This window comes from Nannospalax galili, unplaced genomic scaffold (genome assembly GCF_000622305.1).
Source record: "Nannospalax galili isolate Female #2095 unplaced genomic scaffold, S.galili_v1.0 scaffold135, whole genome shotgun sequence".
Taxonomy (NCBI): Eukaryota; Metazoa; Chordata; class Mammalia; order Rodentia; family Spalacidae; genus Nannospalax; species Nannospalax galili.
Genome location: NW_008338998.1, coordinates 3,873,795 through 3,900,735, shown reverse-complemented (window position 1 = coordinate 3,900,735; position 26,941 = coordinate 3,873,795). Strand labels below are relative to the sequence as shown.

The window sequence follows — 26,941 nt, the reverse complement described above, 5'->3', positions numbered from 1 at the left end:
TAAGATCATGAAACACAGCAGCGAACAATGGTACCACTCTCATAAAGTTCCCATTTTAGTGAAGTATGACAAAGAAAATAGAATTGTCAACTAGTTAAAAGTAGTATGAAGAAACAAAGCCAGGGAAGAACCAGAGTGATGGTGAAGGAGGGATCGTATTTCAGGCTGTCATAAGCAGCAGCTCAAGTTTAATTTTTATTTGTCTACAGGGTCGTGTTCTCTCATTACAGTTTGGGGCATGAATCCTTTGTTTACTAACAAAGGATTTTTAAATATTTGTCTTTTTATTTTCTTAATAAACTATCTAAAAGTAAGTTTTAAGTTTAGTTGTTTTGGGAGTGTTAATAGATCTGTTGATGTCAAATCTTAAAACTTTTAATTTTTCTCTAAAAAAGAAATAAAGAAAGAAAGAAACTCAGAGTGAATATTTAAAACTCATGTTGCAGGAGAAAACTGCACAATTGTTAGAGTAAATACTTTTTTTTCCCTTTTGGTCTTTATGAGACAGGGTCTCCCTGTTGCCACAGCTGGCCTGGATTTCACTATGGAGACCAGGCTAGCCTCAAACTCAGAGATCTGCCTGCCTCTGCCTCCCAAGTACTGAGACTAAAGGTACATGCCACCATACCTGGCTATATAATGTTTTAAAATATAAAAACAGGAACGGCCGGGTATGGTGGCACACGTCTTTAATCCCAGCACTTGGGAGACAGAGACAGGCGGATCTCTGTGAGTTCAAGGCCAGCTTGGTCTACATAGTGAGTTCCAGGACAGCTGGGGCTACAGGGAGACCCTGTCTCAAAAAGACAAAAAAAAAAAAAGGAATGAAAGAAAACATGCATGGCTTATATAAGAAATGTTACAAACTGCATATTTAACCATTAAACTTGAATAACAAAGAAAAGAAGAAATAAATCTTCCTCTAAAATCTTTACCTTCTAATTTTTTTTTTTCCTTTTAAGTTGTAGAGATTTATTTGGCTCATAATTCTGAGGCAAGAACAAAGGGCTGCATCTAGTGATGGCCTTTCTTGCTGGCAGAATCCTGAGGCATCAAGCAGCATCACATGACAAGGATGGAGGATGTGTCTAAACTGATGTACTGTATGATCATTCTAAACTCCAATGTTCTCTCTTACATTTAGTCTTATGGACCATCTGAGGTTGATTTCATGTGTATACTGCAATAAGAGTTAGTTTTCTTTTCAATGTGCATTGTTCTCTACCTTAATGTCACTTTTGTCATTTAGTCCCTGTGGTCTGTATCAGGGTTGTCTAATGCATTAAAACATACATATGTTTTGCAAAAGAAGCATACTGATTTTATTAGTGTAACTAAAGTCTTTCACCTCTGGAAGAGTACTACTTCATTTTGGAATTTTAAATTTCTATTGCAAACATCACCTTACCATGTACCACAAAACCACCTCTAGGTGTGTTTTTTGAAAGAGTACTTTATTCTGTAGCCCAGACTGGCATGAAACTTATTGCACTTCTGGCCTCAACCTCACAGAGCTACTATACCCAGCCAACCTACAGTTTTGAATAGGTAACAGTCAATTTGTAAGTCAGTATGAATAAATATGACATTCCAATGATGAAGCTTCTAACTCATGGAGATGGAAGATCTTCTATTTTGGTCTTTTCTCAGTAATGTTTTAGATTTCTGAGTGAGGGCCTTACCATCATCTCTTAAGTTTATAATTATACCTGTTTTAAAAATTATAAACAGGTGGTAGTTTAACATTTCTAATTTTGCTAATGAGCAACAATACAACTAAGTTTTATATACTGACTGTACTTTAAAAGTTTTGCTAAATCTTAATCTTGTATATTCTCTGGATTTTTTTTTTTTTTTTGTCTTTTTTAGACAGGGTCTCCCTGTAGCCCCAGCTGTCCTGGAACTCACTATGTAGACCAGGCTGGCTTTGAACTCACAGAGATCCACCTTCCTCTGCCTCCCCAGTGCTGGGATTAAAGGCATGCGCCACCACACCTGGCATTCTCTGGAATTTTTACACTCAAATGGATATAAGTCAGTTTGGTGACATATACCTGTATTCTCAGACCTATGGAAGCTAAGGCAGGAGGATCACAAGTTGGAGGCCAGCCTGGGCTATGTGGCAAATTCCAGGCCAACCTGGCTATACAGTGAGACCCTGTCTCAAAACACACACACACACACACACAAAATCTTACAAATCCCTTTCTAATCCTATGTCCTTCCACACATATTACCATTAGAAATTTCATCTAAATACTGAGAGTTCATGTACTTGTTTACAGTTCATACTTCAACACTTCCCCATTTTGATGTTTACTGTGTGACTATCACTTTGATAAAAACATTAGGCTGGAGGTGAGGCTCAGTAATAAAGTGCTTGCCTAGCATGTACAAGGCTCTAAGTTCAAGTCAAGCACCATAAATGGGGAGAAGGCTGGGTGTGGTGGCACACTTCTTTAATCTCAGCACTCAGGAGGCAGAGGCAGGTGGATCTCTGTGAGACTGCTGTGAGACTGAGGCCAGCCTGGTCTATGTACTGAGTACCAGGCCAGCTCGGGCTACAGGGAAGTCTTGTCTCAAAATTTTTTTTTGTTTTAAAGCATATTTATTTTATGCACAGCAACATAATTTGAATATTAAATAACACTGTAATAGAATGATTTTTATAGTTTTAAACAGAAAGGGGGAATTTTTCAGGTTATAAAACCCCTCCAAAACAAACTTTTTAAATCAACTTTTTCTAAATGGGTCAATAATAGTTTCTACTAGTCACTTGGACTTCTCTGAACCAAAGGTTATATAACAATTATATTTCTTAATTCCCACACAAGTCAAATTTTCATGTTTTTAGTCCTCTGAAAATTTTAAGACTGGCTTTATGATGTCAATTTGTATAAACTTTCCATATACAATAGACATACAGATATTAAGTGGTGAGTGCAGTGGCTTAGGTTCATTATGTTAAGCTTTTTAAAACTGCTATTCAAATACTGTATAGCCTTGACTGTATAAGTTTTCCCTATCAAAAATTGTGGGATAGTATGATCTCACTATATGATTTGTTGTCTACTTCAATTGACTGTTGAACCAATTTCTGCTTTGTGTATTTCAAGGCCAAATTATCAGTCAGGATTTTTACAACTTTCAGATAGTTAGAAACAGCTTAGTGTATTTTTATATTTTATGTATGAATATGTTAAGTCCACAGCTATCCACTCAGATGTCTTCACACGCTCATCACTCTCTTAGAGATTCAAACTTCCATCTGGGTCAGTCTTTCTGCTATACCCTTCCAAATCATCTGGTTTTAGTTTGTACAAAATGCTTGTCTATTTTCACTAATACAGAATTCTGCACTTTTTCTAGCACTTTGGAACCCTATCTCCAACTGTTGTTAAACTCCATTGTCATCTGCTAACCCGAGTGTACCCATGGTTTTTCCTGGGGCTGCTTTAAAAACCCTGGCTTCTGGTTTCATGTGTTTTACTACATGTTTAGGTCCAGTACTCTTCACATTCTGCACAGGTTTGCTTGTGTCTCTCAATTCTGAGATTTGCTAACATTGGTCAGTTCTGGAAAATAGCCATTTTCTCTTCAAACATTGCTTCTAGTTCCTTCTCTTTGTCCTTTATTCTGAGACTCCAGCTATTCTACCGAATCCTCTAAGTTCCACAATTCTTACCTCCATTTGCCATAGTTTTTCTCTGATTATTTCATTCTATTTCTTTAAAAACACAAGTAAGCCAACTCAATTTTCCCTAATTCTAAACTTTTTAGCTTAGAGGAACTTTTTTGTTCTTCTGCAGTTCTGTAATGTCACTTGTCTACTTGGTTCTTATAGCTATAGGATCTCATAGTAGGTAGCTGTTTTATGGACACAGTACATCCCACATCTGTAGTCAGGTTACTGTTTATATTACATTTTTTCATCTCAGGTGCACACTTGCTTGCCTGCCTGCTTTTCTTGTTTTCTTTCCCTTCCCTTCTTTATTCTCCTACCCTTTTATTTTCTTCTTTCCATCCTTGCTTCCATCTCTTTCTTAGAGATGGAATCTCATTATGTTACCAGGCTGGACCTCTGGGCTCAAATGATCCTCCTGCCTCAGCCTTCCAAGTAGCTGGAACTACAAGCACATGCTATTTCACTCAATGGGCACTTTATTTACTTCTAAAATTTACTGAAACTAAGGGCATGGTAATACATCTTCAACAGAGTATTTTTGCTTTCTTCTGCCAGGTGCTTTCTTCTGCAACTCAGGGCCTAGGCTAGACATTAGTCGATGCATAGAGATGATCAGCTAGTACAGTCTCTACCTCATTCCTAAGACACAGCTTTCCAGAATTCAGCTCAGAAGATTTGATGATTCCCATTTTTGGCAGCCAAAGGTTGATCCTTACTAGTCCCATTCAAAGGCCCACTCAGTCTCTTTGCTGCTTGCTTGGTGCCACCTCTAGGGCCAGCTTATTCTCTTAAGTTCAAATCATTTTCCCAGACTATTCATTCTTCACTATCACATCAGCCCTTCAATTCTTTTGAAGGATTTTATGTTTTCTTCAGATTTGAAACCTATTTTTCAGTGAATTCTGATCCATTTATCTAGTACAGCATTACTCTAAGTCCGGATACTGCTTTTTATTTGGCTGTTTTTGTTAGTGGTAGTTGGTTTTTTTTTGTTTTTCCTTTCACTGGTTGGTTTTGCTTAATTGTTTGGTTTTTTAGACAGGGTCTCATTATGTAGCTCCGGTTGGCCTCAAATTCTTGGTCTTCTGCCTTAGCCTCCTAAGTATTGGGATCATAGGCCTGTGCCATCATGCCAAGTTGTATGTTTTTATCAATTTTTAGTGGGCATACAAGATGTTTTTCATTGTGACATTCCCATACATTGTACTTTGTTTATATTTGCGCTCTCTCTCTCTCTCTCTCTCTCTCTCTCTCTCTCTCTCTCTCACACACACACACAGTCTCTCCTTCCACTTTCATGTCACAGTCACACTGCCGGGGTGGGGTGGGGTGGTATTTATATTTCAAGACAGCCTCATTATGTTGCCCTGGATGCCCTCCAGCAATCCTCTCCTGCCTCACCTCCAGAGTAAGTGGATTAAGGTGAATACCACTGTGACTGGCTCAATTATCAGACCACTACACCCAGCTTCAACATTACTTTTCGATGTTCAAAATTTTTGTATAAAACTAGGTATGGTAGAGCATGCCTGTAATCCTAGCACTCGGAAAAATGGAGACATTCAAGGTTATCCCTAGCTACATTAGCTAGTTTGAGGCTAGCCTGAGCTATGCAAGACCCTATTTTTAAAAAGAAAAAAAAAGTTTTGGTTGGTATAAAAGTTTTAATAACAAAACTGCTACTCTCAAGGGCACCAAGAATTTGCAAACTAACTTATAATAGTCAACTTTTCAATTCTCATTGTACCTACTCTATATCACCAGTATCATGTGACACAAACCAGAGCTGTTCCCTCAAGCCCTGTCACTGGTTCCAAAGACACTAGGCTCGCTTAGTTGCCTCTTACCATTCTGGTTGTTTTGTCTCTTTCCCCTCCTGCTCCTGAACTCTACATGATCTCCACCAGTCTTGTCACTTTGAATACGATAGCGACTCCCAATTTTCTGTTATCAGCCTGAATCACTTGGTAGAAGTCCAGACCTGTCTAGTTGCCAATTTCAGTATCTGCTTGAATATTTTATAGAAACTTTTGACTTTAACATACTCATACCAAACAACTGATGTCCTCCTACCTCATCTGCTTAGGTCCTTCCTATATTTCAGCATCAGAACATTCATGAAGACAAAATCTTCATGTCCTTAATTCTTCTTCCACCCCATACATTTTATAGTCAGTGAGCAAATCCTGTCAGTTCTAACTCAAAAATAAATCCAAAATTTGACCACTTCTTACCATACTCCCTACTTCCTTGGTCCATGGTGTCACCTCTTATAACTACAACAGCCTCCTGACTAGTGTCTCCCCATCTGCCTCTACAGTGAATGCATCTGCGAAGCAGCCATAAAGATCCTATTAAAACTAATTCATATCATACCACAGCTTTTTGGCTTAGGATCTCCAATGGCTTCCCAACTAACATAAAGGTCAAAATCCTTTCTGTGACCTACAAAACCCTACATGGCATTATGCAGGCCCTCACTTCCCTGAACTTATCTCCTACTATCTCTACTACAACTTATTGCTATACTTGCTTTAATGTTTTGTGTGGTTTTAATATTCTAGTATTAAAAACAAAGCACCTCTACGTGGTGCCAGCTGAAAAAGTAACAATTTACTCTCATGGTTTGTTGGTCCAGACTTTAGGAGTGGTTAGGATCTTTTAAGAGCATGCATTAAGATGTAAACCAAGGATGAAGTCATCTAAGGCTTGAGCCATGTTCCATGGTGGCTCACTGATGCTCTCTCCAAAGGCAGCTTGAATATCTTCAGAGTATAGCAGTTGTGAGACTAAGCAATGCAAGAAAGGAGGAAAAGGCTGCAATGTCTTTTAAGATGAAGCCTTAGAAGTTGCACACCATTACTTTCCTGGGGTTTTGTGATCACATTGGGCCATCACTAATTCAGGGTAAGAGACGATTACACAAAGGTATGAATACCAGAACACAACCACTCAAAGCATCATACAGGGGAGACTATCATGTTCACTGGGCTAGTCATGGTATCCCACAAAGCCTTTAGTTACTGTTTCCTTCATTTCAAATGTTCTTTCCCTGTATGGTTAGATCTCCTACCTCCTTTATGTCTGCTACTCAAATCTTTTCATCCTGTTTCTCCCTGGCCTCCTATCTGAGCCTGACTACCTTTCATTTTAGATCCCCTTTCCAGCTTAACTCCCTCCCTCCTCTCTCTCTCTCTCCCTCTCCCTCTCTCTCTCTCCACACCTTTTAACCTACTTATTTTGCTTACAGTCTGTCCCACCTACAATGCGAGCTTCATGTAAAAGGGATTTTTTTGCTTGGAGTTGTATGCTTGTTTTTCTCTCACTAGCATGTTCGATGCCTGGCACACATGAGGTGATCAATAACCAATTGTTGAATATTCAAGTCTCAGTGTCTGGAGGACATTTTTTCCCTACATACATTTTTAAAGGTAGTCACCAAATGAAGCATGAACAATCTTATCAAATACATACCACCTTTTCTATGTGAAATGAGAATAAAGGAAAAGAACTAAAAATCAAGATTTTTTTTTTCCAATGAACTTTCATTATCAAAATTACTTTTTTCTTTTTTTGCAGTGCTGGGAAATCAGATCCAGGATGTTTTACACACTAGGAAAATGTTATACCACTGAGCTCCCTTGGCTTCCAAATTAACTTCTTGAGTAGATTTTTTTTCTTTCAATGCAGATATATTGAAAATGTTTTAATCAGAACAATTTTAAGAAAGGTCTTCTTATTCACAATAAATAAGCTATTAAACTACTGAATTATTTTTACAGGTTTAAATCTATTTTGAATTTTATTTAGAAAAACAAGATTTAAGTTTTAAAATTTGCTGATAATATGATCTATAATGACATATGCAAATATTTTAACATACAGCTATAACATTTTCTTGAAAGTTCTCTATACATACTTGATAGCAGTCCAGCCCACCACAACCATTCTTTAAGATATGCATGGCCACCTTGACCTGTGAATGAAGAAATATTTCATTCTTTGGAAGCTATCATTATCTTGTATAACCTACAATTACTAGTAATCACAAAATTTATTGATCTTAAGAACTTTAAAGATTTCTGTATGATGATGAGATTTCTTGATTAGTCACGATTACCCTAGAAAAATTCTGTTATCCTTATATTCAGGTTCTTATTTAAAATTAATTTAGCTTTGATAAATAAGGAAAATGAGCCAACAAGAAGCAACCAAAGTCAGGCATAGTGGTGCATACTTCTAATCCCAGCATTTGGAAGGCTCAAGCATGAGGAGTATTATAAGTTCAAGGCTAGCCTGGGCTACATACTAATTTCCAGGGCAGCCTAGAGTAAAACCCTGTCTCAAAAAAAAAAAAAAAGAAGTCAACTTCAAATGGGCTGGTCTGCAAAGGGGAATGCTGTTTAGATGCATGTAGCCCTACTTCAGAGGCCACTATGGTCCTACAAAGGCAGAACTGCTCATAATCTAGGCTGCTAAGACATAGTCTCCTTTTTCTGTGGTTTTCCCTTCAACCAAGCTAATCAAGTCAGGAAGCAATTGTTACTTTGGTCACTGTCCATAAAAAAACAAGGCAAATTCTTTTATACGCCTAGGAATAAAAAGAAGGTATGCCTTAAGACCAAGGATAAGGGAATGGGGGGAAAAGCTGAGTATTTTCTCTTTTGTCCACTAAATCCCAAGAGGCAACTGATTTGTTTTAACATTGCTGAATTAGATCTGGCTACAGAGATGGCACAGGAAAAAAATAATCCTTTTTACTGCCAAGCAGGGCTACTCATGAGGTCCACTCAGGTCTAAAGTGAACCACAGCCAGGATAATACCTCAACACTGAGAGCTGACAAGGGATGTCCAAGGGTTGAACTGGAGTTCAATCACTGTGCATCCCTAGTGTCTTGTGGCTTGTCAGCAATTTATGGAGTGGTTGGGGGGTGGGGGATGGGGAGAACCTACATTATTCAGGTCAATTAACTGAGTACTCAAGCCAGGAAAGCCCACTTTTTCCTTCCTGCCAAATTGGGATCATCAGGAAAAACATCTAAGTTAAAAGTCAGAAGTTCTAGCATGTATAAAATATTCCAGCCTTCATTAGAAGCCTGGTTCTACTATTCATGAATCCCATTTCCTCCTATGCAGACATAATGAAATTTAGTCTGGAAATTAATTTGGCATTGGTCCCTGTTCCCGTTTTGATAATAACCATAGAAATGAACATTTAATTACTTTGACAATTCATTTTTCTCATTACAAATTGGTACCTGATTATCCATTTAGATATCTCTTGAACAGTTCAAAAGTTCAAAGATAGTCACAAGGAATGAAGACATATTCTTCTATACTTAAAAGAACCTAAGTACATGCTGTCCTTTGACAGCTACAGGACATAACTTACCTGCTCTCATGGAGCCTTTTCTGGCAAGTCGCAGAAGGCCTTTTTTTTTCAAAATGAAACTCCCTCCAATGAAGATGCTGGAGGTCATAGCCAATCCTAGACCAATATAAAAATCATATTTTCCACGCCCCAGGATCATTTCGTTTGTTACTTAAGAAGTTCCTGTGAGTGACATTGATCACAGACAGAGAAACTGCTTGCTTCAGGATGATGCTTGCTTCAGGATGATGCAGTCTTCAAATCTAAACAGTATAAAATGAAGTAAGATTTTTCAGTCTTTATTGCTGCTACTGATAAAAAATATATACTATCTAAAAATTTTGTTCCAATTATGGAAAAAAACTGAGCTTTAACACAAAGACAGGTTTAAATTCATTTTATAAACTCTGATTCTGTTTTTTTTTAAATGTTTCCAACCTTAGCTGATAATCCATAATAATACAACTTTGCTAGTAAGAACAAAAAAAGGGTGTAACAATACATAAATCTAGGCTATCAATACATTTATCAATTTCACAAAGGTCCTTACTGACTAATCCATATAGAGAAATGAAAATTTTTCTCGTGCATACATTGCCCTTTCAGAAATATGCACAGGACGGTGATACACACTTGTAATCCTAGCACTAAGGAGGCAGAGCAGGAGGAACTCAAATTTTGAGGCCAGCTTAGGCAACACAGGGAGATCATGGAGGGGCAGGGGAAGCTGTATGGCTATAAGACGTATATGGCAATGTATCTCTTTAGCCTATCTGGCATGTTGAGATAAGGAATTTTTCACATTATTTTGTTATTAATGGATGACAATTCTAGCAAAGATGTCTGCTGAAGTATGGTATGATATTGATGGGTCTTCAGAAAACATGAGGACCAAAAGGTTCAGTTCACAGATCTGACAATAAGCTTAAGTTTACCATAGATGGTTTATCTATTTTCTAAATGGCCAACTCATGAACACCACTAATGTAAGAACTAAAACAAAGTGTAAAAAGCAGAGAAGAAAAAAAAACATATTTTGCAATAAGATGTATGACTAGTTATAAAAGTCAGTCCAACTTTCTAGCACATCTCGAAATTTTTAGCACCACAATTTACTGAGTCCCAGAACTAATATAAAGTTCAGTTAGGATACTCACTAGGAAAGATTTTCCATAATTCAAGTTTTAAGACTCTGGCCTATAAACCAAAGCAATTCAACTTCCTGTCCATTCAAATACTTTTTAAAAATTTTTTTTATTTATTTTTATTTTTTAATTATTTGAAGAGTGTTACTATGTAGCCTTGGCTGCCCTAGAACTCACTATGTAGACCTGGCTGGCCTCTAACTCAGATCTACCTGCCTCTGCCTCCCAAGTGCTGGGATTAAAGGTAAATGCCACCACACCCAGCTATTTATTTTTATTTTATGTATTTGAATGTTTTGTGCCTGCATGTATGTAAGTGCACCACATGCATGTAGTACCTGTGAGCAGAGGGCAGAAGAGGGTATCTGATTCCCTGGAACTGAAGTTACAGACAGTTGTTAGCTGCTACATGGATGTTAGGAACTGAACCTAGGTCTTCTTATAAGAGCAGTAAGTGCTCTTAACCCTCTTAACCACTGAGCCATCTTTCCAGCCCCTCTTAACCACTGAGCCATCTTTCCAGCCCCTCCTTTTTTTTTTTTTCTTTTTCTAGGATATAGCTATGTATCCTAGGCTGGGACTTGAACATATTACAGATGTGCCACCACTTTTGGCCCCATAATTAATGTATCTGTTCAAAAAGCTTTTACTAGATATATGTTATATGTGCTAAATACTATGTTAATTACTGTAGATAAAATGATGACAGTTTTTTGGGGTGGGGATGTAGCTCAGTGGTTGAGTATTTACATAATATGCATAGTCTTAGGTTTGTTTGATTCCCCAGACCAGCAACAAACACAGACAAACACACATAGAAAACAAAAATGATAAATTTCAGTCTTTGATAGGAGGCAGAGAAGAGACAGTTAACACTGCACTATAGTAATGATAAACACTGTCACACTGAGTTAGTATAATGGCAAACAAAAGAAAACAGCCAATAGAGGTTCACTATGATTCCTACACACATCAATGAGAATATACTTCCTCAGCCCACTGATTTAGAACTTGGCTACCAGGATTGCTCTGGTCACTGGGGAGAAAGTTTAAGAGGCAGACTTCCAGTTTGCATATGGGTCTAAAGAAGTCCCTCACACTTCTCCTTATTCCTTTGTACCCTGCTAACCATATGAACAGCATACCTCAGAGCCCACTGACCACATCACAGGAAAACACACAGAACAGAATCATCCCAGCTGACTCACAAACTCATGAGCATGATCATAAATGCTTATTCTTATATGCCACTAAGACAACTAACATACACATCAACAGACTTTGTACAGTAAGTATAAAATTTCCAACATGGGGACTAAGGATATGACTTAGTTATAAAGCCCTACGTTTGGTCCCCAGCACTGCACAAAAACAAACAAGAAACAAATAAAACCCACCATCAAGTTTTTAATTTTTAAAACTTTTATTGCTTTGTTTTTTGAGATAAGGTCTTATTCTGTAGCCCAGGTGGGCCTCAAATGTGCATTAATTCTCCTGACTCAGCATCTCAAATCCTAGGATTATAGGTATGAGCCACCATGCTCAGTTTTCACCTGATTTTTGAAAAACAAAGATTTGAGAAACTATTGTGTATGTCTGAATATTTCTACATTAAAAGTTTAAAAACACACCTTCAGGGACTAGAGACAGCTCAGAGGTTAAGAGCACTGGCTCCTCTTGCAGAGGATCCAGGTTCAGTTCCTAGCATCCACGTGGTCGTTAACAACCATCCCTAACTCCAGTTCTGGGGGATCTGATGTCCTCTTCTGACTTTAGTAGGCATTGCATGTACATGTTGCACTTCCAACATGTAGGCAAAATACATACATAAATCACAAAATCAAAAATTAAATGCACACACATATACACTTTCAGTGCTGAAAAGCTGCAGGGATCTCAGGACAGAAATCACTACCAAATCCCAAAAGCAAGGTTGCCCCAGTAGTCTAAGATAATATCCAACATGTGAAGAAGAAATTCAGGTCAGAAAGCAGTTGAGTTGTGTGGGCATCAGTATAACATGCATAAAAACTGCTATGCTATCTACATGAAGCCTTTCTAGAATTGCTCTTTCAAAGAACTTCTAGTCCTCCCTCTGCAGCTCCTAAGGCAATATAATAAAATGAGAAAGTTCTAGGTAAAGAGTTTGGTGGCTGTCATATTCTAGATGGGTATGTGATCTTGGATGAGTCAAAATTATAAGAGATACGTGTAATAAAGGAAAGAAGTTAAACAACCTAAAAAATTGTTCTGTGCCAAACACGTGTCATTTCAAGCTTCTACTTCACTTCAGAAGCCCTTGTTGACTATAACCATCAGTTACAGAGATGGGACACATGCAATGACAGAGTAGAATTTATGAACAAGATAGAGAACCATTTCTATACACTATCAGAAATATGCTTTTAATTGTGCTTATACTATTCCCACGACACACTACATGACTAGCTTAGTAATGTTTCTGAGCCAGCATTCCTCACCAATCTAAGTTCCTGGGCACATTACTGGTCTTTCAAGCCTACACATCCAGCTATCCGGGAACCCTAAAGTATGGCTTAATGTATATTTTCTAGGTCAAAGCAGATGAATGGAATAATGTTAACTGACCCTAAAAAACAAAGCTGCTTATTCTGAGTGGTTATTAGTATCTGAAAAATGACCCCATAATTTAGATGAGCATCCCAAAATTGAACAAAATTTTCAGAGCCTATCAACTTGAGAATTGTCAAAGTAAACTGATAAATATCATTAGATACAAGTGAAAATGCAATGACAGTGGTCACAGAGTTTGGAAATTGTAGGGAAAAAACCTAGCTAGGGGCTGGAGAGCTGGCTCAGTGGTTAAGAGCCCTGGATACTCTCACAGAGGACCCAGGTTCAGTTCTCAACACCCAGATGGCAATTAACAACCATCCATAACTCCTGTTCCAGGGAATCTGGTACCCTCTTCTGGCCTCCACAGGCACTGCACAACACAGTGCGCTTACATTGATGCCAGCAAAACACATGAAATAAAAACCGACAAAAAACCCAAGTAAAGCCTAGCTACCCAAACATTCCAACCCTCCTCAAAGGCATTGCCTTCTAATCAGTAAAAGTCACCTAACTTTAATGAAAGCTATTAAGTCACCTGATATAGTTGCTAAAGATGTAGCTCTGAGGGCGAGCACATGCTTAGCATGTACCAAGGTCTTGAGTTAAATTCCAATGCAAAAAAAAAATAAAAGATAGCATGATGTCAAAATCACGATTGTTTTTAACCACTTCTTGTTCTGAAACAATATTCTTAATTAATATGTAAGTTTTACTAAAGAAATGACCACCTGACAGCAGTATGTTCCACTATAATCTTTAAAGCTCAATGACTCATATATACACCTTACTTGTGAAGGTCTTAATAGAAATGAAACATAGTCTAAATATTCCAAAATATTAAAATGGAACTTTGCTTTCTACAAAAATAAAAATATCAGATTTTTTAAAAAAAGTTTTTTGTTGTTTGTGTGAGTACATACACATGTATGTAGAGGTCAGAGGAGGGCATCGGACTTATAGGCGTTTGCAGGATGCTCAGTTTGTTAGGTAGAAGCTAAGAGTCTAACTCTGGTCCTCATGATTGAACAGAAGTGCTCTTATTGGCTGAGCCATCTCTCCAGCTCCAGAAATGTCAGTTTTAGCTCTCTCTGTAATACCATTTAACAACCTCAAAAGTCCAAATTCAGACTTCACTCACTTGTACCTAACATTCAAATACCCTTTGCTTACAAGTAGTATTTACTAATAATGTTAATTTTCACCAAACAGAAACTGCATATACACTGGTATAAAGGTCAACAATTAAGATCAATATTAGAGGTTTCTGGGGCTAAAATGGCAGATTGGAAGTTGTGCATTTCTATAAATGAGAAGACTAGGGCAGTAAGGGACAGACTATATTCTGAAAGGAGAAGCAGGAGAGCATCAGGAGTTAGGGAAGAGGTGGCAGGACTGTAGAAAAGCACAAAGAAACGGAAAGCATATACAGAGAAATGGAAAGAAAGCCTGAAACTCTTAACTCCAGCTTCAAATCTATAACCAGAAGTGACTGCTTGCTTTCTTCTCTTTAAGAAGCATTGAGGATTGCGCCCTAAAGAGAAAGCTGCTCACTAGGAAGCACCCCTTGCCATCTAAATCCCCCCCAAATCTATTGCAACAGTTGTACAACTTATACACACAAGAAATACAAAAACGCAAGGCAACAGAACTCCTCCAAAATTAGCTGAATTGTTTTGTTTTGAGACAGGGACTCTCTATGCAGCCCTGGCTGGCCTGGAACTCAAAGAGATCCATCTGCCTCTGCTTCCTGAGTGCTGGAATTAAAGGTGTGTGCCACCAAGCCCAGCTTTAATAACTGAATTTAAAGACAATGAAATAGTTGAAATACTAAAGAATTCAAAAGTCTATGGGTGTATGGGTGGGGAGGGGTAAAGGACAATCATACATCTGTATGAAAATGTCATAATAAACCCCAATATTCTATATCACTTAAAAAAATTTAAAAATGAAAATGAAAAACCATCACATAGTAAAAACAAAAGAATTCAAAAGTGTAGTTTTTAAAATGATAATAACAGGGCTGGAGAGATGGCTCATTCCCAGCACCCACATGGTAGCTCACAACTACCCGTAATTGTAGTACCAGGGGATCCAACACCCTGTCTCGTCACCTCAGGCTCCTGCACACAGATGGCACACATAAGCTCAGGCAAGCATACACACATACACAAAAAATAATAAATAAGAGAAACAAATCTTCTTTAAAATGTTAGTAACCTCAAAGAGAGTTAAAGAGATAAATGAAATAAGGAAGTCAATGCATGGGCTGAGGATGTAGCTAAGTGGTAGAACACTTCTCTATCAAGAACAAGGCCCTGGGTTCTATCTTGAGCACACATGCACATACACACCACACACACACACATTCACACATTCACACACACACACATACACACACGATATAAAAGACTGAAAAGGGGAGGAAAGCTTGGAAACAAAAAGCTCAATAAATACAAAACAAAAACAAAAACAATAAAGAGTATTAGATTGTATAGAAAGCTAAGAAATGCTTGCATTCAGATAGAAATCATGACCACATGTAGGACCTCTAAAACAAAGACAGAGACAGACATCCAAGTGCACAGGCATTTGAACATTCAGGGACAAGACTAGAAAAGAACCTCTCTATGTCATATTATATTTAAAATAATGAGAAGAAAACAAGGAAAAACTATTAAGAAGTGGGGATACAGCTCAGTGAGAGAGTATTTGCTTAGCATGCCTAAGGCCATGGGTTCAATCCCCAGCACTACAGGAAAAAAAAGGAGTACTGAAAGCTACAGGAGAGAAGGTCCAAGTTACTTACAAAGGCAAACCTACCACAATAGCAGGACACTTAGCAGAAATCCTAAAGGCAGAAGAGCATGACTGACAATCTCAAGCTCTAAAACAAAATAGTTGCCAATGTAGACAACTATACACAAGAAGGTTACCCTAAAATTTGAAGAGCTGGGCGTGGTGATGTATGCCTTTAATCCCAGCGCTTGGGGGGCAGAGGCAGGTAGATCTCTGTGAGTTTGAAGCTAGCCTGGTCTACATAGTGAGTTCCAGACCAGCTGGGGCTACAGAGAGACCCTGTCTCAAAAAGACCAAAAAAAAAAAAAAAAAAAAAAAATGAAGAAGAAATAAAGGGCAAGCATAAACTAAAACAATTCATGGTCACTGTTCTAGTTCCCTTTCTTTTGCTGTGATAAAACACTCTGACCAAAAACAACTTATTTGCCTTACACTTCTAGGTCTCAGTCCACCATTAAGGGAAGTCAGGGCAGAAACCAAGAAAAATGCTGCTTGCTGGCTCTCTCTGGTTTGCTCACAGGCTCAGATTTGGCTACCTTTCTTGTACAGTCCAAGACAATCTCCCTAGGGATGGTGACATTCACAGTGGGCTGGGCCCTCCTGCATCAATTGATAATCAAGACAATCCCTCACAGATATGACCACAGGCCAATCTGATCTAGGCATTGTCAATAGAGGTTTTCTTCTCAGATAACTCTAGGCTGTGTCAAGTAGACAAAGCTAACTAGGACAATCACTAAGCCTACTCAAGGAAACACAACAAATAGAGGAGTAAGAAACATAATCAAGGGGGTTGGGGAGTGGGGTCAGTGGATAAAGTGCTTGCTGAACAAGCCTAAGGACCTGAGTTCAGAGCTTCAAGACCACATAAAGCCAGAGGTGGGGGTCCTCAGCATTGGGGGAAGAGTAGAGATAGGAAGATCCCAGGGTCAGCCAGTCTAGCCAAAACAGCAAGGTTCAGATTCAGTGAAAGACCCTGTCTCAAAAAGTAAGGTAAAGAATGTTAGAAGACATACTAACGTCAACTTCTGGCCTCCACAAGAGCACACATGGGCAAGTGTATCTGTGTACACACACATACACTGCACATACATGCACACAATATAATCAAGCACAAGAACTTGGGAAAGAATTTCATTAGGATAAACAAATAAATAATCAAACATCAATTCAGTAAACTAGCAAAGCGCTAAAATGAAGAGAGAAGTTAAGATACTGCTCAATCATAACACTAAATGCAAATGGTCCTAAATCTCCAATTGAAAGACACACAATTGTGAATGGATCAAAACAAAACATCCAACTGTTTGCTGTCTACAAGAAATTTGCCTTATGCTGTCTACAAGAAATATGCCTTATTGGCAAAGACATACAGACTGAAAGTTAAAAGATTTGAAAAAGATATTCTAAGCAAAACAAAGAAAACACAAGCAGAAATAGTTATACTCATGTCTGACAAAACAGACTTCAAGACAAAATTAGAAGGAATACAGGAGGCCACCATATTAATATGGTGAACAATCCAACAAGATGATGTTCAAGGCCAGGCATGATAGCATATGCATGCCAGCACTGGGAGGCTGAGACAAGAGGGTTGTGGAGTTTGAGGCCAAGCGGCATTACACAAGACTTCTAGGCCAGCCTGGGTTATATAGTAAAGCTCTACCTCAGAAAACAAAACAAGCAAAAAATAAACAAAAATAAACTCAGAGAGAGCGAGAGAGAGAGAGAATGCATGACTATAAATATAATGTACCAAATGGTAGTACACTCAATTTCATAAAACACTAAAAAAAAAAAAACTAAACATACAAAGAACTAATAATCCAAACAATAAATGTGCATATGAATTTGAAAAGAGTTCTCAAATGAAGTATAAGTAAGGAAATGGGAAGATGCCTGGGCGGATAAAGCTCTTGCTGCATATGAAGACCTCAGTTCAGATTCCCAGAACCTAAGAAAAGCTGAATATGGCAGTGTACCTCTGTAATTCCAGCACTCCTACAGCAGAATGAGAGTCAGAACGGACATTCGTGCACCAGCTAGCCTTGCTTATATAAAGCAGCAAAGAGACCTTGTCTTACAGGGTGGAAGGTGAGGACTAAAACCCGAAGCTATCCTCTGATCTCCACACATGCAGCAAGGCCCACACTCACCTGTACTTATATACAAACATGCACGCACACAGAGATTTAAAAAACCAACAAAAGGCCAATAAAAACACCCAAAACAAAAAAAGTTCAACATTCTTAACCACCAAAGAAATGCAGATCAAAACTGAATTGAGATCCCATTTCAACCCAATCAGAATGACTACTATCAAGCAAGCAAACAATAAATGTTGGAGAGAAGGCAGTGAACAAGGAAATCATACATACTGTTGATAGAAATGTAAACCAGCATAGCCTCTATGGAAATCTGCATCAAAGTGCCTTCAAAAACTAAACATAGAACTACGGTATGCTTTAATTATACTACTCACAAGTATATACCTGAAGGAATCATCAGCATACCACAAAGGTATCTGTATATACATGTCTATTTTGGCGCTATTCACAATTGCCAAGAAATACCATCAGCCAAATGCCCATCGACAGATGAATAAGGAAAATGTAGCAGAGATACACATCGAGCTTAACTCAGTTATAAAGAACAAAGCTATGTCATTTGCAGGAAAATGGATGGAGCTGGGGATTATCAATGTTAAGCAAAAACAGCCAGGCTCATACAGACAAATCTTTGATGTTTTTTCCTCTTACGTGGAATATAGATTTAAATATATATAAATAAATACAAACGCATACACACAGCAGACATGAAAAATTTTAAAGAGGTCTATTTGAAGGGAGGAAGACGACTAAAGACAAGGGATTGAGGAGGAGCAAGAGGGTAATGACAAAAAGAGACAAATGTCACATTTTCTCTCATATGTGGAATTCATAGATATGCAAACAGAAGGGGAACTACTAGAGGGAGGGTGGAGACAGAAGGGGGTCATTACAGAGGGAAATGGGAAGTAAGATTATGAGCAAAGTACAATATACTTGCATGAAAATGTGATGATGAAACCCACTATTGTATATGCAAACACTAACATTAATAAAAATATGACATGAAAAGAGAAAGGGGATTATTTGAAAAGAGGAAGGAGACCACTGGGAGGGAGGGGACAGAAGACAAGCAAAGGTAATGGGGGGTATGAAATGATCCAAGTATATTATATACCTGTCTGGGAATGTCATAATTTTGTAAAACTATGTGCTTAAAAGATCAGTATTATAAGCCAGATGTGATGGCATACATCTATAATCATAGCAGTCAGAAGGCTGAGGCAGGATTACAACTTCAAGGTTAGTCAGGACTAGTGAGACCTTGGCTCAAAATAAAGAAAAAGAACTAATAGCATTTGCTACCTTGTCATGGGATAAAGCCAGGAAAGCTTTGAAGAGCCTTACCACTCCACATTCTACTCCTGTTGATAAAATCCTGAAGCCTTAACATAGTAATCAGGAACGGTTTTGTTTATACCGTATAGTAGCTTCCCTGCTCTGTCAGCCCAAGAAACTATCAAATCAAGCAATCACATCTCCCTCAGGATCAAGATACTCCAGTTACCAAAAGACATGTCTCCCACAGCCTCTGGTTCTTCACTCTCTTTTGAGCACCACCCCAAGAGGCTCTGCATGGTATGAAGAGTCCTCTTCTCTGGGCTGAGTACAGGTAACTAAGAAACTGCAGTCTACCTGAGTCATGACTCCAGAATCTCTCCCCAAGTAAAAAGGTGGTTAAGGCAATATACTTAATGAAATTTTATCCAAAGGTCAAAAGTTAATTGTTCCTACTTTTAATTTTAAAAGCCTTACCTAAGAATTGTCTTCATAATTTGTGGTAGCAATTAAGATCTTTTTTTTTTTCCATTCCTTTTTATCTATATATTACCCAAGCACACAAAGAAGAGAGGCCTTTGGGGGCAAGCTGGGTAAATTGTGTGTAGTTTTAGAGACTTCTTGTAGCAAGGCCAACTCTCTCTCCTGTGCAGTTAATTTCCCAGCACAGGACGCTAACACCCATTACATCAGTGTCACTCCTGCCCATATGCATATAGCCCTGGCCTCTAGTCCCCCAACAGGCCATGGTTCCCTCTCCCTCTCCTACCTAGGTCCTGTTGTTCAAAGCCCAGCTACACATCAAGCTATGCCACTAGGACTCCAATACCAGCTTTCCACTATAGTCAGCATCATAAAATTTAATTCTCAATTACTGTTCTCTCTTTGAAGTTATAAACTCTTTGTTGTCAAACTCTGCAAGTCCCTTAAAGATAATTACTTTGGTTCTCTGTAGCAGTTTCTCCACAAAAGCATCCATTTATGATAGAAAATTTGGTTTGAAAGGCTTTCTACAAGTAAGGTTATCTGTTAAGTTTTTCACTACAGGAAATATACCAGTGTGAGGGGCAGATCAATTTCAAATTCTAAGACAGCCATCAGTCACTTAAGAAAATGAATAATCTCATTTAGACTTACAGTCTGTCCACCAGTGTGAAAACCCAGAAAGAAAAGTTGCTTCACTATTCTTTGATCTGTTAACACGGTTCCCACTCTGTGAAGGTCAATTACAGCTGAGAGAGCCTGCAACAGAGATATTTCTCATTCTTAAGGGATAGCATGAGACAGGGCCAGACTTAAAGACAACAAAACAAGAAAACTTAGGAGGCTGAGAAGATGGCTTAGCAGGAAAGAGCACTTGCCACACAAGCATGAAGACCCAAGTCCAAGCTTTCAGCACCCATTTTAAAAAGAAGCTGGACATGGCCCCATCTGCACCTATAACCCCAGCACTGGGAACTAGAAGGAGAGGAGGCAGAGATACAGGACTGCTCAGCATACTCCAGGTTCAATGAGAGACCCTGTCTCAGAGGAATAGACGGAAATTAACAGATCCCGCCCACCTGTGCGCACAAGTACAGACTCCTCCCACCTTCTCTCTCACATATACAGAGAGAGAGAGAGACAGAGAGACAGAGAGAGAGACAGAAAGACAGACAGAGAGACAGAGACAGAGAGAAAACTGTAAATTTCAGGGCTGGGGATAAGGCTTAACCTAAAATATATGTAGCCTGGGTAGGAAAAGAAAATTTTGCTAAATTTCACTTCAACTAGGTTTTCAAGTAAAAGATGACAAGTTGTAGTTAGTAACCTACCTAGCCTATTTCTCAGAGGACCTCAGGTAGAGGAGCCCCTAATTGTTGCTGTTATTTACATGTGACAATTTGTTCAATAAATATGCTGAGCAGCTATCACGTGCCAGACACTGGAATTTTAAAGGACAAGGAACAAGGTCCCTGTGGTTCAAGGATCACACAGCAGAAAACAGAAAATTCTATATTTTAAACACACTTTAAAAACCTTATTTCCATCTTGTTCTAAATTATTTGTGTGTGTGTGTGTGTGTGTGTGTGTGTGTGTGTGTGCATGTATTGCCTGCATGTAGGTAAGTGTATCCATGTCATGCAATGCCCACAGAGATCAGAAGAGGCTGTCAGATCCCCTGGAACTGGAGTTTCAGACAGCTGTGAGCTGCTATGTGGGTACTGGGATCTGAACCCGGGTCTTCCAAGAACAGCCAGTGTTCTTAACCGCTGAGCCATCTCTCTAGCCCACTTGTTCTTAACAGACTGAATTTTCACAACTGATTCTACATAATTGAATGTATATTTAGAATGTAAACTTCCATTTAATGCAAATATGTCCAAGATGAAATACATCTCAAAAACTAGTTAATGAGTCAGGCATGGTGGTACAGGCCTTCAATCCCACCACTTGGAAAGCAGAGGCAGGAGGAGCTCTGTGAGATTGAGGCCAGCATCGTCTACGTATCAAGTTCCAGGCCAGTTGGGGCTACAGGGAGACCCTGTCTCAAAAAACAGAAGAAACAAAAATATCATACACCTTTAAACTTGTCAATTTTTGGCATTTCATGTCTACTAAGGCTAGACAAAATATGCAGTAAGGGCCCAGGATGAAAAAATGGGCATAGACATTAACTTATCATGCAATAGTAAGCAGTGGAACCAGAACTCAATCCAAGCCTCTTTCTTAGCTCTCTGCCTTTCTCAATGGAGTCTCCTCGTCACATAAGTGGAAGATGGCAAGAGGCAGCTAAGACCAGGGTTTCAATGGAGGTTGTCCTTGCTATCCCTCGTAATCCTTGTGTTCTGACAAGGCCTTCACCACCCTCATCACCCAAAGTAGACACAAGGGCCAACATATCACATGTACTCTACCTTTAAAACATGGCCTTGCATCTGCTTTACCTACCATTCCTGCATCTCTTTGTATTTCCTGGCTCTAATTCAGCTTAAAGTACACAATGCTGCCAAACTGGGGTAGAAAACACATCTCTGCATGTCTTATTCTCCTGCTTAAAAACGTATGGGTTGATGTGTAGCTCAGTGGTAGAGGAGTATATTGTTAAAAGGGGCAAAGCTGGGTATGATCTCCAGCACCAAAAAAAAACAAAAAACCTTAGAATGGCTTACCCACTGTTTACCACAAAAAGTCTGAATTTTGTTACCTAGTAACTAAGACCCTTCATCATTTGCCCCATACCTTTTGTTTTTGTTTTTTTGAGACAATTTCTCTCTATATAGTTCTGGATGGCCTGAAATTCTCTGTATAGACCAGTGTGGCCTTAACTCAGAGATCCACCTGCCTCTGCCTCCCGAGTGCTGGGATTAAAGGTCATATCTAACTTTTAAATTTTCTAATACTCTATTTCACGTAGCCTGTGTCTTCCCAAAGTCAGGACATTGCTAATTTAACCAATTCCAACTTTTCCTCCACCATGTTTATTTATCCTGCCTCCACTGTAAAGGGCCCAATCAAAAAGCACCCCTACATGCAAGCCTTGTTGGAATTCCAAGAGCCAAAGTAATAGCAATGTTTTATGAATTCCAGTCTTCAACCTGCATAACTTTCTAACTTGTATTAAGATTACTTTATGTACACCATACCCCCTTCACTGTGGCTCCGTGTTAAAAACAAAAAACAAAGAACTGGTTTGTCTATCACATTTACTCAAACAAAAGTGTACTGAGTACATACTATAGACTATGAACAGGGGTTACAACTATAAAGAAAATAGGCCAAAACCCTGTCTTCATGGAACTTACCTTCTATTAGAAGCAGGGTAAAACATAAACAAACTACATAAGGACAATGGAAAGTGGCAAACACTATGATGAAAAATAAAGCACGTCAAGGGGGCTGAGGAGATAATGGGAGGCCTTGCTGACGAGGTAAATTCAGCAGACTTCAAAGGGACCAGAAAGAACAAAGCAGCAGAAGTGCAGAGGCACAGGTATGGGGAAAAGGAAAGACTACCCTGGTTGATCCTGAGTGAGCCAAGTTAGGTGGGAGGCCAGAGAAGGGTAAGAAAGCAAGTGTCAGTTCAGGTGGGTACCCCACAGGTTACACGCAAGGCTAAGAAATGCCAGACCCACCGCAATCCATTTCTTTTGGGAGACCATACTTCTTTTTACCTGAGGTCATTATAGAACTTTATACAAGTGTTCTATTTCAAATTTGTGTACACAAAACACATACGATCAGATATGCACAAAATGTTACAGCTGGGCATATTCTAGTCTGAAATATTTGCTTGATTCTACCACACAGAAGTACTTAGAACTCTTTTTTTTTTAATCTGTCAAGTAAAGGCTTTTTTAAAAAGTAGTATTAGTATATTTGAAGTTTACAGTATGTTGTGGGATACAGACAGTAAAATGTTTACTAAAGTAAAACAAATTAACATGCCACCTCCCTTTTTTCCTGACAAAAGCAATTAAAATCTACCCATTTAACAAAAACCTCCAATACAATTTTTAGTAACTAAAATCTTCATGTTATACATTAGATTTCTCTCTCTCTCTCTCTTTTTTTTTTTTTTTTTTTTTTTGTCTTTTTGAGACAGGGTCTCCTTGTAACCCCAGCTATCCTGAAACTCACTAGGTAGACCAGGCTGGCCTCACACTCACAAAGATCCACCTGCCTCTGCCTCCCAAGTGCTGGGACTAAAGGCATGTGCCACCACACCCGGCAGATTAGATCTCAAAACTTATTCTACATACCTATTTTGTAGCCTCTGACTTATACCTATCAACCGCCCCCTCCACCACCATATCAATCTCTACAGAATAGTCCTTGCGTATACCACAATATATACCAATAAATAAGTCAGAGTTTAGGTGAAGTTTTTCATAGATTCTATAGAAAAAAAGGTTATATTTAAAGTCATGTCTTTTTAAGTATGGGTGAATCATTTTTATATAATATATCCTCAAAACAAATGAAATAATTTTTATTACTTATTTTCAGTAACAAGATTACCACTTACTACTTTACACAATAATCAGAAGGCAGCATTATTTCTACTTTACCAGTTACCTTGTGAGAGGGTCCCACAGAAGTGGATGGACTCTGCTTCTACATCTGACTGCTCTTAATACCACTGTATAATTTTAGAGGGGTGTTTTAAATCAAAACAAAATGTTTTGATCTTTTTGAGACAGGTTCTCTCTTTAGCACCCCAGCAGGCCTGGAACTCAAGATGGTCTCACAGAAGGCTGGAATTAAAGGCGTATTCCACCATGCCCAGCTTGTACCCCACCCCCAAGTTCTTAGTCTCCTGCACAGTTCTCACGGCTATCTCAGACTGCATTCAGTATTCTCAACTTCAGTTACTACTATATAAACGTGTGAATGAGTTGAGTGTGAGTGTATGCAATGTGTGCCAAGAGCACACAGGACATATGGGGGAATGCATGTTCCATGTAAGAGCACACCTGCTTTGGGCGCCTGTGGAGGGTAAAGGTGGACATGGGGTGTCTTCCTCTGTCATTCTCCACCTTAGTTTTTCAGACAGGGTCTCTCAATCAACCTGGGGCTAGCTCACTGATTGAACAAGCCTGTCTGCAACAGATGTGTGCTACTGCACTCTTAGCTTTTTATGTGGGTGATGGAGACCCCAAATCAGGTCTTCATGTTTGCCTAGCAAGCACTTTACCAAATAAGCCACTTCCCCAGCCCCTTAGCTAATTACTTTTAAATCCAGACTTAGAAATACTACGCAGCCTATCTCCAACTCTAACTCAGCAACACTGTTAGAAGTGAAAATTTTAACTTACATGTAAGTTTAATATGGTCTCTCTTTTAAAAAACAGAGATGATTTATTCATTCTCATTTTCTTGGAAATGCTATCGTTTATTCCCATTTAAAGTATTAAACCCTGGCAGAGTAGTTCCACCCTGGAAAGAAGAAAATATAGAAGTAGGTAAAAGGACTGAAAGTTACTCCTTTTAGAAATATGGCTAGTGGACTCCGTATTTTCACTTACCAAGTAATGTGACAACTAGTCAACTGAGCTTCAATAGACAGCTTACTGGAATGAAAGCTCTGTGCTTCTCAGGCTTCCTCTTTTAACTTAAAAAAAAAAGTACTAAATGGGCACCTCGGATACAGAGAATTTCCAGTTTAAGACATGGTCCTATATTAAATGCCTTGACACTGTAGTAAATAAATTAAGGAGGCATACACACAAAATATACTGAGTTTTGCGTTATTGAAGAGGAAGATCCAGTGACTCTACAAAAGGTACGGAATTCAAACAGACATGTTCAGAACGCTACAGCAAGCTGAACCCATCTTCTAAAAACTCATTCAGACAGGCAACACTGATGCACAGAACTTAGCGAGCACGCGCCCCGACACGGCCAAGCAACCAGACTTCCGGGGTACTGAAAGGCAAGCCGACTCACCATGGGCTTCCTCACTGCGGATTACTAGGAAAGTTGCGTCTAACCTCAGCACACGCGTTGAAGAAAAGCGGCCCCCGACGGGCCCTTCTCCGCTCTCAGATCCGCAGGCCCCCCGCCAGTCAGCGCCGGGGCTTGCAGACAGGAAGAAGGCGCTACGTCCGGGCAGTCGTAGGCGGCCGGACGGCGCGGCTCCCGCGGGGACGCGGCCCAGACGTCCACTCACACCCCCACGCGGGCAGCTCGCTGCTGCGCGCGCGCAGCCACCGCCTCCGGCGACGTCCAGCGGGAAGTTCGTGCATCCGGGACTGCCGCCGTGAGCGCCGCCTCCTCCATAGGAGCGCAGAGGAGCCGAACTCGGACGGTCTCCGGCTACGCCGCCGCAGCACCAGGGTTGCCCCTAAGGAGGGCCTGGGCGCAGCAGAGTGACGCAAGAGGCCGCGCGCGGGCGCAGTGTTCGCAGGCCCCGCCCCGCTCCGCCCCCTGCCGGAGTAGACGTGCAGTGTGCGGCCCAGGGACTAGATATTGATCTCTGAGGTCGTATTTTTCCGCCAGCTCATCAAAATCCAAACTCTGTGCGGCGCGTAAACTACGATTCTTAGGGACGTTCGCGTCCTGAAAGACACTTAGGCAGTGCGAGTGTTGGAAGACTGCAAGGGGCAGGACTGGGTGGGACCCGGATGCCGGTTTGCCTGTCCCATTACAGTATGAAGGAAAGTTACCTATTCTAGGGGGAAGAAGTTGTAGAGGTGTTGGGGCTAGGGTGGTTGAAGGGGAACTCACCACAAAAGTAAGAGGCTACAAGGACAACAACAATTGTGAGGAGAAGGCAAAGTAAGACTGCCACTCAGACTGGAAGCGAGCAGATATAGGGGAGTGTTTTGGACCAAGATGTCTTGTGCTTAGTGGGGAACTTCCGTGGTTTGTTAGGCCACATCCATATGTCCACACGGTGTCTCTGATTTCCCGGTGTCTGTCAGGAGTACACCCGTTGGTTCTGTTTCCTGGGTGGTCAACCCTTATGTGGAGGTATCCTGAGAACCGAGTACAGGGGATATGTACCTGAAGGAGGGTGAAAATGGGCAATGTTGGGGTGGGTAGGGGGAGAAAACGAAAGGGAAGAAAAGATGTGTCTCACGGCTTAGCGCCCATGGAAAGTAAGACAAAGGAGCCTACTCACCGAAAGAATAGCCGAAGGGGGCCACTCGTGGCCAACGTGAGAAGCGAGTGGGTCCAGAATCCACGTTGGGCACCAAATGTTGCTGTGTTTCGTGGTGGTCAGACCTCTGTCTGGGGGAGGGGGGGGGCAGGAGATGAGTAGGCGCGAAATCAATGACTCTGACTTTGGGAGATGCTAGTCGGTAGCAGGTTGCCAGCAAGCTCGTTTATTGCCTACAAAGGGCTGCCCTTTATACCCCCCAAACCTCCCCTATTGGTCCTGAAGGCTGAGCTGTGTATCGTCCATTGGTGTGACCATCGGGTCATCTGTCTCTAGCCCAAGCGGCAGATATCAGGTTAGCAGTTTGAGGAAGTTGG

At 39.9% G+C, this 26,941-nt stretch overlaps 1 protein-coding gene across 5 annotated transcripts in view; it reads right to left on the bottom strand.

The window, feature by feature from the left end:
• Positions 1–25,804, bottom strand: part of Nipa2 (NIPA magnesium transporter 2) — a 32,588-nt gene extending 6,784 nt beyond the window's left edge. The window contains exons 1-6 of one of the 5 annotated variants that reach the window (XM_008833642.3): positions 25,409–25,804; positions 24,988–25,073; positions 24,778–24,898; positions 20,117–20,221; positions 9,079–9,320; positions 7,605–7,661 (exon numbers count right to left, since the gene is read on the bottom strand). In XM_008833642.3, coding sequence (XP_008831864.1) covers positions 7,605–7,661; positions 9,079–9,217 — 196 coding nt within the window. In that variant the 5' untranslated portion in view covers positions 9,218–9,320; positions 20,117–20,221; positions 24,778–24,898; positions 24,988–25,073; positions 25,409–25,804. The remainder of the gene's footprint in view (positions 1–7,604; positions 7,662–9,078; positions 9,321–20,116; positions 20,222–24,777; positions 24,899–24,987; positions 25,074–25,408) is intronic. The other 4 variants (XM_008833646.3, XM_008833643.3, XM_008833644.3 and 1 more) reach the window with 4 other exon arrangements.
• Between the last annotated feature and the right edge of the window lie 1,137 nt (positions 25,805–26,941).